The sequence below is a fragment of the Anolis carolinensis genome, chromosome 1, assembly GCF_035594765.1.
Source record: "Anolis carolinensis isolate JA03-04 chromosome 1, rAnoCar3.1.pri, whole genome shotgun sequence".
NCBI lineage: Eukaryota > Metazoa > Chordata > Lepidosauria > Squamata > Dactyloidae > Anolis > Anolis carolinensis.
The window spans coordinates 60,441,544-60,456,198 of NC_085841.1; the positions used below are offsets into that span (position 1 = coordinate 60,441,544).

The 14,655-nt window shown below is 35.4% G+C and overlaps 1 protein-coding gene across 6 annotated transcripts in view; it reads left to right on the forward strand.

The window, feature by feature from the left end:
* lyst (lysosomal trafficking regulator) overlaps window positions 1-14,655 on the forward strand; it is a 128,164-nt gene that overhangs the window by 49,845 nt on the left and 63,664 nt on the right. For all 6 annotated transcript variants that reach the window (XM_062975305.1, XM_062975314.1, XM_062975317.1 and 3 more), the window contains 9 exons: window positions 544-717; window positions 1,974-2,123; window positions 4,972-5,109; window positions 6,177-6,375; window positions 7,242-7,373; window positions 10,135-10,732; window positions 11,361-11,538; window positions 12,755-12,924; window positions 13,719-13,949. In XM_062975305.1, coding sequence (XP_062831375.1) covers window positions 544-717; window positions 1,974-2,123; window positions 4,972-5,109; window positions 6,177-6,375; window positions 7,242-7,373; window positions 10,135-10,732; window positions 11,361-11,538; window positions 12,755-12,924; window positions 13,719-13,949 — 1,970 coding nt within the window. The remainder of the gene's footprint in view (window positions 1-543; window positions 718-1,973; window positions 2,124-4,971; window positions 5,110-6,176; window positions 6,376-7,241; window positions 7,374-10,134; window positions 10,733-11,360; window positions 11,539-12,754; window positions 12,925-13,718; window positions 13,950-14,655) is intronic.

Below are 14,655 nucleotides of genomic sequence, written 5' to 3' on the forward strand. Positions count from 1 at the left end.
AGATCAATAGATACCGCTCCGGCGGGAAGGTAACGGCGTTCCATGCAGTCATGCCGGCCACATTACCTTGGAGGTGTCTACAGACAACTCCGGCTCTTCGGCTTAGAAATGGAGATGAGCACCAACCCCCAGAGTCGGATACGACTGGACTTAACGTCAGGGGAAACCTTTACCTTTAATATAGTTCAATGCAGTTAATTTGAATTCAGAAAATGCATTATATGGCAGTGTAGAACCAGTTTAAGATCAGTTGGTTGGGTTGCTGACCTGAAGGCTGCCAGGTTCGAATCCCACCCAGGGAGAGTGCGGATGAGCTCCATGCGGGGACATGAGAGAAGCCTCCCACAAGGATGGTAAAACATCCGGGCGTCCCCTGGGCAACGTCCTTGCAGACGGCCAATTCTCTCACTCCAGAAGCAACTCCGGTTGCCCTGACACGAAAAAAAAAAACCAGTGTAAAACCAAGCAAAGAAAATTGCAATTTAACTAATTGCTCTGTAAAGCATATTTTATTACATAAAATATATCTTGACTTATATTTAGGTTGCAGAGATCAGCAACTGTGAAGAAACACAAGCATTGGCTTTAAAGGTTATCCTTGCCTTAACAAAACATAATCAACAGAGAATTAATGAACTGGAAAACTGCAATGGATATTCAATGATTCATCAGGTGTTGATGAAGCCCAATTGCATTGTTGGCTTTCGTATATTGCAGGTAAGATAGTCTGCTGAATTTTCCTCTTTTCATTGGCTGATTTTGCCAAGGGGGTTCAAGTAGTTTTTAGTATCTGTATTAATTCCTTTTTTTTTTTTGCATAGAGCAACATTTTAAAAAAATGAAAATTATGCATATCTTATTGAACCAGCCCATACATAAACACTTTTAATTGGTTAGGGAGTCTTACACTGTACAGATCTGGCTGTAACACATAAGCTTAAATTGATTTTATCCTTTTTATGTCTTTTAGATTAGATTTTTAAAAGTAGTATCTTAATCTCCCATCTTTCACCATGTAACATTAAGTGTGCTTGTTCTATGATGGAGTTGAATTCTACCCCTTTATTTCTCTAAGGGCCCTTCCAGACAGGCCCTATTCCCAGAATCTGATCCCAGGTTTTCTGCTTTAAATTGGATGAGTCCGCACTGCCAAATAATCTGAGATAAACAGAAAATCTGGAATCAGATCCTGGAATATAGGGCCTTTCTGGAAGGGCCCCCAATCAGTGGTTCCAAAACATGTGTCCCCACTTGTTGGATACCAACTCTTACAGAATTCAGCAAGAGTGGCCAGTGTTAAGATCTCTGGGAAATGATGTTCCCCAGTGTTCTCTAGATGTGGGAACTATTGCTCTAATTAACTGGTAGTGTTGAAATTATGTTGAGTCAGATCATCAGGGCACACTGCATTTTATTATATTGTCAAGAAGAATGGAACTGCTATAATGATCTGATTCCATTCTTTCTAGAAAGGATATAGACATAAAGACAGGGAAGAATTTGTATGGAACCAGAAAATTTAGCTGCAGATTTATTCATATATGCTTTGGCATCAACCTTCTTGAATGCAATTGTATTCAGAGGTCATTGTGCAATAAAATTTCCCTAGAAAATAGCTAAATTGAGGAAAATGTTTTAAACAAATACTAAATAAAATTATTTCAAGTGTGCAGTGCAAATAAAACTAAACTTACTAACTACTAACTAAAAATAGTAACGTGCAAAAATTGTATTTCTAGAATGTTCTGGATCACATTTGTCAATCTATTCAAATAGTTCCTTTATGTTTCAGGATTATGTCTTTAATGTACTTGTTGCAGATGTTTCTAACTGTGACTAAGCATGCAGGCATGTAGGAGATTGCCCGTCTTGAGCTGAAATTTTAATGTTAATGTAGTCTTGGGCATGTGCAAGATGTGAGAAGCATAGTTGTTATTTTGATCACTGAATACCCTTTTGTTACTCTTTGAAAGACTCTCCTTTCAGGTTGCTGTAGTGAGAAGATGATTCATATGGATGAGAATGGGCAATTCATCCTTGATGTAGAAACTAAAGCAGTAATCCAAGATGTTAAATTGTTGGAAGAGCTGTTACTTGATTGGAAGATATGGTCAAAATCCCAGGTGATTTGTATAGATCATAACATGACTGGTCTCCAATGAAATCAAAGTTAAAATATTAATGTTGCTAGCTATTAAATATGTTTTTATTCCATCTCGGAAATTTCAACTCACTTCCAATTTAAAATGGCTATTGTAACGAAGAATTAGAAATCCAGAAGTTTATTCATCATTCTCCTGCTCTTTTACACTCTTCTGTTAACTCTCAAATCAATAATTTAAATTGATGATTTTCATAAGAACTTATTTCATACTAAAATAACAATTAAGATTTGATTAGAAGAATGAAGAAATAAAATATATTTAGGTAGTAGCTATCCCAATCTCTTCTCAAGGAGCTATTTGTTCATTTCTTTCCTTAACTCAGTTTCTGTGTACCTGTTATCTTAGAGATTTGAGGTGCAATGCTTCTTCCTGCTTATGGACGACGACACATAGAGAAACTTTTGCTTTTGTGGTTTCCTATTTACAGGAGTACCCCAGTCCACTCAAGAATGGCACGCTGTTCTTCACTTGAATAGCAGTAGTAAGCTAGATGCAATTGCATGAGAGTCTGTGAAGCCTTTATCATGATTGCTCATTAGCAGCAATCAAACTAAGTAAGAGTTGGCTCATTGAGTGCAGTCAGGGACCTGCTCATAACTGTAAAACAGAAACAAAAGAAGATTTTCTAAAGACATAAATTCATTCAATCAATCAAAATCAAAGAGTCAAATGCTTAGGAATAAATATATCTAATGAATTACAGAATTTAGTTATAAATAATTTTATTAAATTAAGAAAGGAAATAAATACAGAATTGTTAGAATATGCTAAAATTATACTATCATGGTTTGGCAGGAGAGCATTGATCAAAATTAAGATAATACCTAAATTAAACTTTATTCAGAATACTACCTATAAAAATCTTGGATCAAGAATTTAAAAACTGGCAAAATATGTTAAACTTGTATTGCAGTGGGAACAAAAATGCCAAAATAAATAATAGCAAATGGTATAAACCACAAAAAGAAGATGGTCTTGGCCTTCCAAATATTAAACTATACTACCATACCAATAAAATAAGGTATATTTATTTATTTTATTTATTACCTTATTTCTACCCTTCCCTTTTCTACCATAAAGGGTAGAAAGGGGTTGGAAAAAGATGATAAAAAATTAGAACTGAAATTAGAATATATTTATTTTCGGATAATAAAGGAAAATAGAAAAAGAACTGGTGTAATAAGTTAAGCAATTCCCTTTAAAAACTTTTTTAGAGATCTGGAGAAAATATAAAATAAAACTAATGCAATGGATTTCACCTTTAACACCAGTATTGATGACAGAAAATTTCCCAACGAATCAAAAAAAAAATTAGAGGAAGAGTTTAAAAGAAGAGGTATTGGGATCTAAAGATGATAAATATAGAAAGAATTAAAGATTTAATTAGTAGGAAAGGATATAGCTTGGTATGAGTGTTGACAATTGTGAAAATAGTCAACTGATATCAGAAAGAAGAATAATGGGGGTAGAGAATATATGAAATTTTGGGAGGTTGATAGCCCAAAGAGAGAATAAAGAAGAAAATCAAACAATAAAAGGAACAATAAGTGATATCTATAAATTATTACTAGAAGATGAACAGAAACAAGACCATCTTAGATAATTATGAGAACTAGATTTGGGAAAAATCTTGAATATTCAAGAATGGAAAAGAATATGGAATGTAAGCATTTAAAAATATGTCTATAAGAATTAAAGAAAATCATATTAAAATAATATGGTGGGGTATTTAACTTCCGTTAGATTAAATTAAATACGTGAGAAATATTCAAACCAATGTTGAAGAGGTTGCCAGGAAGTAGGCTCATACACTCACATGTGGTGGTCTTGTAAATTTATACAAAAAAATCGGGAAACAGTATTTAAAGAAATAAGAGCAATAATAAAAATAGAGTTAAAGAGTAAACCAGAAATAGCATCGTTATCAATACATGATAAGACTATACCCTCACAAGAAGAGAAGGAATTGACCTCTAGTTTACTAATGACTGCAAGACTGATAGTTGCAAAGAATTGGAAAGATAAAACGGAAATCCAATTGGAAGAGAAATTTGGAATAGAGCGATTAATGATAAACTGACTTGTGACATCAAAGTTTAAAAGAGAATATGGAAGCAAACAGGTTTTTGGAACATATGGGGTACATTTATTAAGTTTATATTCATTGAAGGGAAGGGGAGCAAACCTGCAATAGAAACAATGAAATTTTGGAATTAAAGGATAAAATGAGTTGGTTCAGGTGGAAGTGGTACAAGAAAAGACTAAAGGATAAAGGTGGGGGGATAAAACAAAATATACTTAAGTAGATAGAAGATTGTAACAGAATTATAAGCATAATATGTTTTAAGCAGGGAAAGTTCTAAACTAGATGGGAAGCATCTTATTATCATGCTTATTGTTAATTTAGATTAGCAACTATTGTATGTAAAATGTTAACATTCTTAATGCTTAAGCTGTATTAAGACATCAACAGTGTTGTTGTGTCTTTCGGGCTGTATATATATACCTCACAACCTCTAAGGATGCCTTCCACAGATGTGGGTGAAATATCAGAAGAGAAAGCTTCTGGAACATGGCCATACAGCCTGAAAGACTCACAGCAACCCAGTGATTCCGGCCATGAAAGCCTTTGACAATACAAAACATCAGCAATTTTTCTTCTCTTTTTTAAAAATACAATGTACTTTCCTGACTTAGATACTGTTCTCAAAATGGTTAATTGTATATTCTGTGGGGGGGGGGGGGGGGAAACTACTTTTTGAATTTATTATGCTTTTGGTGTGCTATGACTGTTTTTGTTTTGCAGCAAGGTGTCTGGGAAATGTTGTTATCCGCTCTAGAAGTACTTATTCAAGATAACCATTGGCAGCAGATGTTTAACATTAAGCAACTTCTCAAAGCACGGGTTGTCCCTCATTTCCTGCGGACATGTCAGGTTCTACAGGTACTACACAATATGTTTAAGTTTTGAATATAATATTTATGTATGTATTAGTTCGTACACAATGTATCAGTTTCTTATTTTTCCATTCTTTCTAAAAATATATAAAAGTGTGTTGCTTTAACACTTTTTTTTACAACTTGCTTTGAAATTTTTATTTTGTAATATGAGACTGAGGGAAATTTCTTTGGGGAATAAAGGATAAACACTAAGAAAGGGGTTATAGTCTTCTAACAGATTTTCAAAACATTTTAATTCACCAGTGTGAAAGATAAAATCAATTTAAAGCACTAAAAGAAATCACACTGAAACATCAGTGCCTACACTTAAATAAAATCGAGTAACAACGAAAGTGATATAAAATATTGAATTTGTGAGAGAACCGGGTGTGATATAACATTTTAATTCTGTTTTTAAAATTCAGCACCAAAAATATATTAGGAAAGAAACAATGCTGAAAAAAGGTTTTTTCAGCATAGGCCTGTGTTTGTAATTCTCTTCACAACAAAATTTTGTGATGAAAATTATCTTTATAGTGCTTTAAACTTTTTCTGTCCCTTAGGCCTTACTGGATCATAGTGTATCTGAGATTATTGATGTGTTTCAAAGTTAGGTCAGAAAACTAGTTTGTGAAAACATTTCCTGCAACAGTGTTTAGTACTGTTGCTGTGCAGTTCTGCAAACCATTATTATTTCAGTACTACCCATGTGGTTTTGTTAATTGCTGATAATAAATAAAGCATAACTGCTTATGTTTTGGAAAAACAACTGTGAGATTTTAAAGGGGCAAAGTCATTGACCAATTTTCTAGCTTGAAATATATGTCAATTCTTCATAATCTTATCCCCAAAAAAGTTAGAAGTAGCAAATTACAAATAATTGTTAGATATTATATTGTTAATTTTCCTGTTTGATATACATAGCTATTTCAGGAATATGAGTAGCCTATAAAGGGAAGGAATACATTTTCATTTGATGTAAGACTTTATTTTCCTGTCTTTGAACACAGACTGAAATTATAACTTTACAGGAATGTTTCTCAGTTACACTCCTCTATATTTCTTTACTAGGAGCATAAAGAGGAATATCTCACATCTATGCCTACAGAGGTTTGCACATCATTTGTAAAAATAATTGAAGAAGTGCTTGGATCTCCACCAGATCTGGAATTACTGACACTGATCTTCAATTTTCTCTTAGCAGTTCACCCTGCTACTAATACATATGTTTGTCATAATCCCAGAGACTTTTATTTTTCCCTGCACATAGGTAAGTAACATAGATCCTCAAGAGAACGTTTCAAATTTGTAACTAACGTTGAGTGAGTTTCAGTGTTCAGTTACTGTAATTACTGTAAACTTATCCCAGTGTATGTAAAGTTGCACATTGCTATGTAATGCCATGGGACCATGTGTAGCTGCAGTAGGCTATTTCAAAGTTAGCAAAGACTTCCTTCACAAGAAATCTATTCTTCTACAATTTAGTTTGCTCATGTTAAAATTACCCAGCAAGAATGATCCTAGATTTCTTGTGGAGTAATGCTGCGAAAATTCTGCAACTTCTTGGTAATTGTCACTGTGAAGGCACACTTATTAGCTCTTATACTCACATGTTTGTTTGGCTGCTGCCATATGTCTGAATTATTCCTTCATTTTTACCTTGTCTTGTGTGAACTATAAGGCATGCAACAGATTTTGAAGCTTCTTCATTCAATTTTGCATGGAGATTACATTCTCCAATTAAAATGTTGTTTTTGCTTTTGCAATTTATATATAAAATGCTTGAGGGCCAGACAGGACTTTATTTTCATCAGTCCTGTATTAATTAAGGACTGCTCATTGGGGATTTGGGGTTGCTTATTTATTTTGTTGATGTGACTTTTCTCCAGTTCTAACCGCTGGGAGAGGACTGACTATACTTGTGAGTGAAGGTTCATGGGATTACTATCTAAAACAGAAAGGTAGCCATTGTAATGGTAAGAATCAAGGTAGCCATTGTAACAATAACCAATAGCATATTTATTCAAAGGGACTCAGACACATAATTCACAGTCTTCATTTAATATGCATTTATTTTAATTTTTTTGCTAAGGGTAAAATATGTTGAGTCTTACCATACTTATTTTTTTCCCCAAGATGGTAAAATTTTTCAAGAGAAGGTTCAGTCAATCATGTATCTGAGAAATTCGAGCAGTGGTGGAAAATCTATTGACAGCCCAGGTTTGATAATTACAAGTCAAACTGGATTTTCTTCTGCCCATCAAGAAGGTGAGTTAGAACTGTGAATTATTCAGAAGCTTCAGAAACTTATAAACAGTTTTCCAGACTGAAGAAGTTGATCTTAAAATATAGACACAGATGTAGAAATACAGCAGATTGAATCTGGTATGTGAAGTTTTGATGCCAGATATGCTGTTATTGGTTCATCTTAGGAAAGTTAGGTGAGATAGGGTGCATCTTATAATTTCCTCCATCCTGCAGATGACTTGTGGGTCACCTTTTAAAACCATGGTAGGCACTGTGGAATGTGTCTGGAACAATCTTAGCCCTTATAATATCCTACACACCCCCCCCCACACCCCATTTCTGAAGGACCTGCAAACATATAGATATGATTTAGAAAACTTTGGACAAGATTTTCCATTTCCATTTCTTGCTTCCTGATGAAATTTTAATTACATTTGAAATGGCCCAGATAACACTGCCTGTGATACACACTGCCCTGGAATCATTTGTATTTAATGCTTCTAAATTTTGATATTGCTGCCTCTGGTGTTAATTACTTAATAGATTCAGAAGATATGTGTGACATCCTTTCTACTTGGAGACACATTATGAAATGCTGTACTTGTAGAAACATTACATTGATAAACTAATTAGCAGCCTACATTTAGTTTAAATTAATTATAGTGCAGCAGGAAACATCAAAGGATGCTCTCCAGGAGCTTATGGGCAGATTTCTGCAACTGATGTATATTACTATTGATGCAGAAGCTAGCTACATTTTAAGCACATATGCTTATAATAGAACTGCAACCTCTTTATAATAGAATTGCAACCTCTTATCCCTTCAGTATATTTCTCTCATTCAAACACCTTTTTACTAAAGTGTGCATTGGCTTCATATGAATACAGACAGGGCTGATTTGGACAGTTTTAGGAGATATCTGAATCGCAATGGGACTCCACAGAATCTGTATGTTCCTGAAAAACATTATTAATTGGGATTTGTAAGGAGAAGGAAACATAGGCAGCGTGTTTCTAAAAATGTTAGCAATTGAAAGGAAGTAGGGTTACTAGAGTACTAGAGTTTAGGATTTTTAACAAAGTATGGTAGTTACAGTTACAAAATGCAAACAATGGTTTATAGTATAGTTGTTGTTTTGGAAAAGTAGCCATTTATCTTTCTGTTTCTCAAAAGCAACTGCCAGCCGAAGCAGGTGCAAGTCCCTTTCTTTCTTCTCTATTTGAATACCCCTCACTCTGTTGGAGGGGGCAACTCTGCTGGTAATACGAAAAGGGTTGGAGTATGGAGCAGTCAGTCCAAAATGGATTAAATGGGTGCTTCCTGGGTTGAAATCATAGCTATTCTTGCTAAATTTCCTTCTCCCTTGCCTCAGGTTTACTTTTCCAAATGTAAAACCAATCTCAGCCTGGTTAAAAATAGCAAGGGGGAAGCAGGGGAAGAACAGGATAAGTATGGCCACATAATCAGCAATATTGGGAGCCATTGATGTTTTCTCCCATCAGTATAAAAGTGCACTCTATCAACAATTTAAATGCAAAGTAGTTATTTATTTATTTACTATACTTATATCTCACCTTTCTCCCCAAGGGGACTCAAGGCTAAGAATCACACACTTTGATCAATTTAAAACAAAACAAATACATTTTTTTTTAAAAAAAATTAATAGTATTGTGTATTTGGTTAAAAATACAATTAAAACATAATAAATTCAATTAAAATGCATTTTTAAAACACATAATCCCCCCAAAAATTCACCCACAACCCCCCAGCAGTGTGCCCTTTATCTTTCTCCTAATGCCTGTTGTTAGAGAAAGATCTTGATCTGCTTGCAGAAGGCCAGCAGGGATGGAGCCACCCTGGTCTCTCTTGGGAGGGAGTTCCACACTCTGGCAGCAGCCACTGAAAAGACCCTCTCCCACGTTCCCACCAAACACGCTTGTGCAGATGGTGGGACAGAGAGAAGCCCTCCCCAGTAGCTACAGGTGAGGCACAATGTCATGTAATAAGTACTAATTACAAACTTTATTATTTTGCTGTGATTGCAGTTTAGCAGCCTTGTGTGATAAAGTCCTAAGAGTCTGTCTATATTGTCACTTGTCTTAACAACTACTCACAAAAAAGACTAGGGAGAGAAGCATGTCTCAGACTGCAAAAGAACTATTCTGACCTCTCTCTGTGTCTGTTTGTCTGAAATTTGATATACTTTTAAGAGACTGCTGCTCCCCCGTATTTTATCCAGTTCTGACACAAACAGTGAAAAAAATACTTTTAAAATACAGTGATAGGTATGAAGATTTGAACTTTTGAATCAAAAGTTGAAATGGGTAACCTCTGAATTGTTCTAAGCTGAACCTGAGCTATCCAAATCTCCATACAGTAGGTCCTTGGTATCTGCTGAGTTTGGTTCCAGGGCCTCTATGGATGCCAAAATCCACTGAAGCAAAATGGTATTCATTATGTAAAATGACTAAATCAAGGTTTGCTTTTTAGACACTTTAAAAACCATTTTCAAGATGGGGGAAACCGTGGAGGCAGAATCCATGGGTCTGTTTTTCAAATAGATTTTCTGTGAAGATAATTTACAGATCTGGTGTGGAAACAATATAAGTGGGGGTGCTTTGAATGCGATTTTCCTGCTTCCTGGCAGGGGGTTGGACTGGATGGCCTACAAGGTCTCTTCCAACTTTATGACTCTGTTTCTATGTTTGTTTCATAATAGCTGTTTTTAATTGATTACTTTTCAGAAATGAGAAAAAGCACTTTTCATGCATGTTTTCACAGGACATTCTTCTGAACCACCTGAACGACTTTGTAAAAGCCTACCAGCATCTCCTACTTCCTCTCCTCAACTGCATCAAAAAGAAGCTTGCGGGAACACAATGAGGAGTGTTGACAACCTGTTTGCAATCAGTGAAAATGACTTGCTGCAGAAAAAACATTTTGTAAAGAATTTAGAGGCCTTTAAAAGGATCCAGGAGGAGCATTTAATCAGTAGTTGTGAGTCTACGAAAACAGTTGTTGATCGGGAAGTGGTAACGTCTGCTGAAAGGTGCGATATTTCAAAGATAGACTTGGAAGTGTTGGACAAGACCTCTGAGAACCAAGAGGTCGGCCCAGAAATAAAATCTAGTGAAGACAGTGTTACTTCTGAATCACCTCTAAGGCGTCCTGATTTACTGAACTTTTCAAGTTTTCCCTTTCAAAAAACTCATGGCAACTTTGCAGGCTTGGGATTAGCCTTTTCTGTTCATGGTGGATCTGCAATTGTTCGTTGGCCAAGTCTGGTGGATAAGAGTTTACCTACTGAAGATTGGGAACAACTTGTCTTTTCTTCAGCTGGGGAACAGGCTCCTCGAGAATCTGAAATCACTTCTGATAGGTATGTAGACGAGAAAAAACACTTTTCAAATCGTGCTTTTGTATCCTTAGGATTCTCAGTTTATAGGTTAAGTAGGATTCGTTTTTGCAAGCACTTTTCGTCTTCTGAACCTTAGTTGATGACTTCTGCTCTAAGGATGCTTCCTATGGATATCTATTCTGTCATTTTCTCTCCATTTTGTGTCCCTGTGTACAGGGGAATACATTGTTAATTGGCCATTCATATATACTGCAGGGACTTATTGATTGCTATGATATTATGTGCAATCACAGTTACTTCAGCAATTGCTACAAAGCAGGAGTTGTAATGCCATGGGGCATTTTCTATTTGAGTAATTTCCAAAAATGACTATAGGGACTTTCCGCTTGAACAGGACTTCCATTTAAAAGTTATAAATATAGTGTAGCTCTGAACTTAACAGAAGCATCTAAGCATTATTACCTTGAAATATGAACTTCCCTGTAATAGACTCAAGAAAGGAATGGCTCCTATAAGGAAGAACGATGCAGTTGGGAATTTTTTTTTTTTTTGGCAGTATAGTATTCTTTTTGCTAGATTTCATGCCCTCCCCCTCCCATAAATTTGGTGGATAGTAATGGAAAATAATGTACTGTTTTCTCCATGGCAGATCAACAGAGGATTGTCTTGTACTCATATGCTGTGGTCTTTACCAACTCTTGCGCAGAGTTCTTTTGATCTTGCCAGACATCATGCTTCCAGATGTGATGGACAAACTTATACAGCCTGATGTTCTTGTGGTTCTTGTGAATCATCCATCTACTCTCATACAAGAAGGAGTCATTAAAGTAGGCAACTCTGTGTGTGCATGTATGCTTGTATCTACCTGTCCCTCTTTCTGTACGTATGTGTGCTCATAAGATGCAACAGAACAGAATATTATAGCCTGGGTAAGAACTTTGAACAATTGTATGAATTGTTTTTCAAGTTTTAACCAGGTGCCTATGATCTTTCCATCTCCATAATTTATAGGAATTGTCAGTGCAGAACAGCAAAAGGGTACTGAATGTCAATGCTATTGAGTACCTAGAAGCAGCTGATGTTACACCATTGTTGAAGCCAATTTAGGAATGTATTATTTCGGTTTCATAGATGGAAAATGTATGCACAAGGGAGATTTGTTTTTGAAAATGTAGGGAAATGACAGCCACAAGAAATAGTATGGTTTTTAGTTCAGATACTTATTTATTTACTTACTTACTTACTTACAGATAGCTTTAGAAGACATATCCACCAACTATGGATGGCCATGAGAATTAATTAGAATCTCCATATTCAACTACCTTTAATTACTAGACAAGTAGAAAATAATGTGAAGTCTCCAGAAGCATCTGTCTGGCCATTGTTTGAAATTGAATGCTGTACAGAGGGATCCTGTTACCTAGTAGTAGAATCGTCCCTTCTTGTTTGGCTTTTTTACCTGGGAGAAGAGAATATAGTGTTTTTAACAGTCACAACACCATCAATTTATCTACCACAGAAAGGTTGTTACAGTTATTACTCCACAATCACTGAGGTTAGGGGCACAAGAACACTGTGACAGTGAAAAACCCCAAATAATGAAATTTCTATAGAAATAGATCATCTCTAGGAATTTCTGAGTCTTCCAGCATGGATCTGTGGTCAGTGTCCACTGGAAGCAGACAAGAATGATAGTCGAGGATCCAGAGATTCCTAGAGGGAATGACTGAAGGAAGTTAACCATAATGTTCCATTGGAAGACATAGAGTTTCCTAGAGGGAACAATTTTATAATCAGATCTGTGAATAATCAAATCCACAAAAGTCAAAACTACAAATGTGGAGCGGCAATAGCAAACCACCAAGCCCCCATACTATTAATGGCAAAACAACAGTATTGTTTGTTTGCATTTTTAACACTACATTATTATTTGTGGATTGTGTACTGCTAACAGTGATCTGCTAATAAAAATAAATGAGATGAATCTTTAAAAATCAGACTAAATTAAAGTATTTAAATTATTATTCTTTTTTTTCCCTTTAGCTCTTGGACACATATTTCAGCAGAGCAACCAGGGAACAAAAGGAGAAGTTCTTGAAGAATCGAGGCTTCTCCTTGTTAGCTAACCAGTTGTATCTTCACAGAGGAACTCAGGAACTTATGGAATGCTTCATGGAAATGCTGTTTGGCCGATCAGCTGGCCTTAATGAAGAGTAACTATTACTTTATCTTTTCCCTAAAGATCAGGCCTGCAGCCATCCATGTTTTTGGGCCTCCAACTCCCAGAAGCTTTAGACAGCTGTACCAGTGACCAATAATTCTTGGAACTGAAGTTCAAAACACCTGGACAGCTTCATGTTGTGCAGACCTGCTATAAATCAATGTATTTTCAGCTGGAAAAAATAGTGTGCTTTGGAATTTCCCTGTGCTGTTCTTCAGGGCTGAAACTATTATGAATGATAGTGCATTTTCCATTGTGAACCCCTCCCACTCCATCCCAGGGGAAAAAAAGTGACCCCAAAGGCTTGTGAAAAGATGGGAGAGCATCCAGTGTTTCTAATGTGATCAGAAAAATCAGGGCAGAGAACAGATTGAGTTCAGAGGATACCACTGGATTCCCTTAGCCTCTAAGGCATTAAAAGGATAAGGTTTTATTATTCATAGTATCATCCATGATTAGTGCAGTGCATCAAACCCTCTGTTGGTAGCCAATATATTTTATATTTAGCAAAGAGGTTTTTTTTTTGCTTAAAACTGCTGTGTTTCAAATTATAATGTTTTTGTGATAGAAGGTGTCACAGTGCAATGTTGTTCAATCTTGTTCAAAATTTACCCACATGCCATGTTATAGATGAAAAATATCCATTATATATGAGTGTGTAAATCCAACTTTCATCTTACAATCAATGCCAATTCGTCCTAAAATTCTTAATGTAGAAATGTCAATAAGGCATGTGCTGATTGTGGATATAAAGTTGCATTGCAAATATTTCTTTTGTTTTTATAGATTTAACCTAGAAGAAGTAAAAAATGCAGGACTTTTCCAAAAATGGTGTGTGATACCTATTCTGGGCCTTATTGAGAATTCCTTGTATGATAGCAACCTGCTGCACAATTCCTTCTGTTTCGTGCTTCAAATAATAAATTCCTGCTCTAAAATGGCAGACATGCTGCTAGATAATGGCTTGCTGTATGCACTTTGTAATACTTTGGCAGCACTTAATGGATTAGAAGCTAAGTAAGTAATGTATTTCATTTTGTTTCATTTAGAGTTGTACTTCAGTTCTCTACTTTTCAAATGGAAGATGGGCTAATGTAGGAAAGAATGAGCAACTAACAGAGGAGTCACAAAGAACAATGGCAGCTTTGCACTTTTAATATGGGCCACGGTTTTGATGAAGACTTTCTCAAGTAGATCCTCTGTTGGTCAGCCTTCATATAATACAATTTGCTTAAAACAAGGCCCATTTTTAACATGGTTGAATTGATTTTATTTATTTCTCTGAAATATTCAGTTTAATGAATTAAATCACAGTTTAACTCTGGAAGATTCTGTTTAATCATGATTATAATAATTGTTTTATTAGAAGCATCTATATTATTGTTTAGTATAACCTTAATACATATTCAGAGTTGTAGGTTTCATTAACAAAACACGTTAAGCAATTCTAAACTACTTTCAAATGAATTTTTCTGGTCATCAAAATGGGATCTTGTCTACATCCAGACTTTGCCTGTTTGTTGATATCTGTTCCGGGTACCCAAATGCCTCCATTCAGTGACCTCCTTCCTTCTTTGCACTTAGAGAGACTAGGCCTTCAAAGAAGCAGGGAGGGGGACAGGATGTGACATGTGAATTGCAGAATACGATGAATCAGATTAAAAATTATATAAATCATTTTAATAATAATAATAATAATAATAAACTTTATTTATACCCTGCC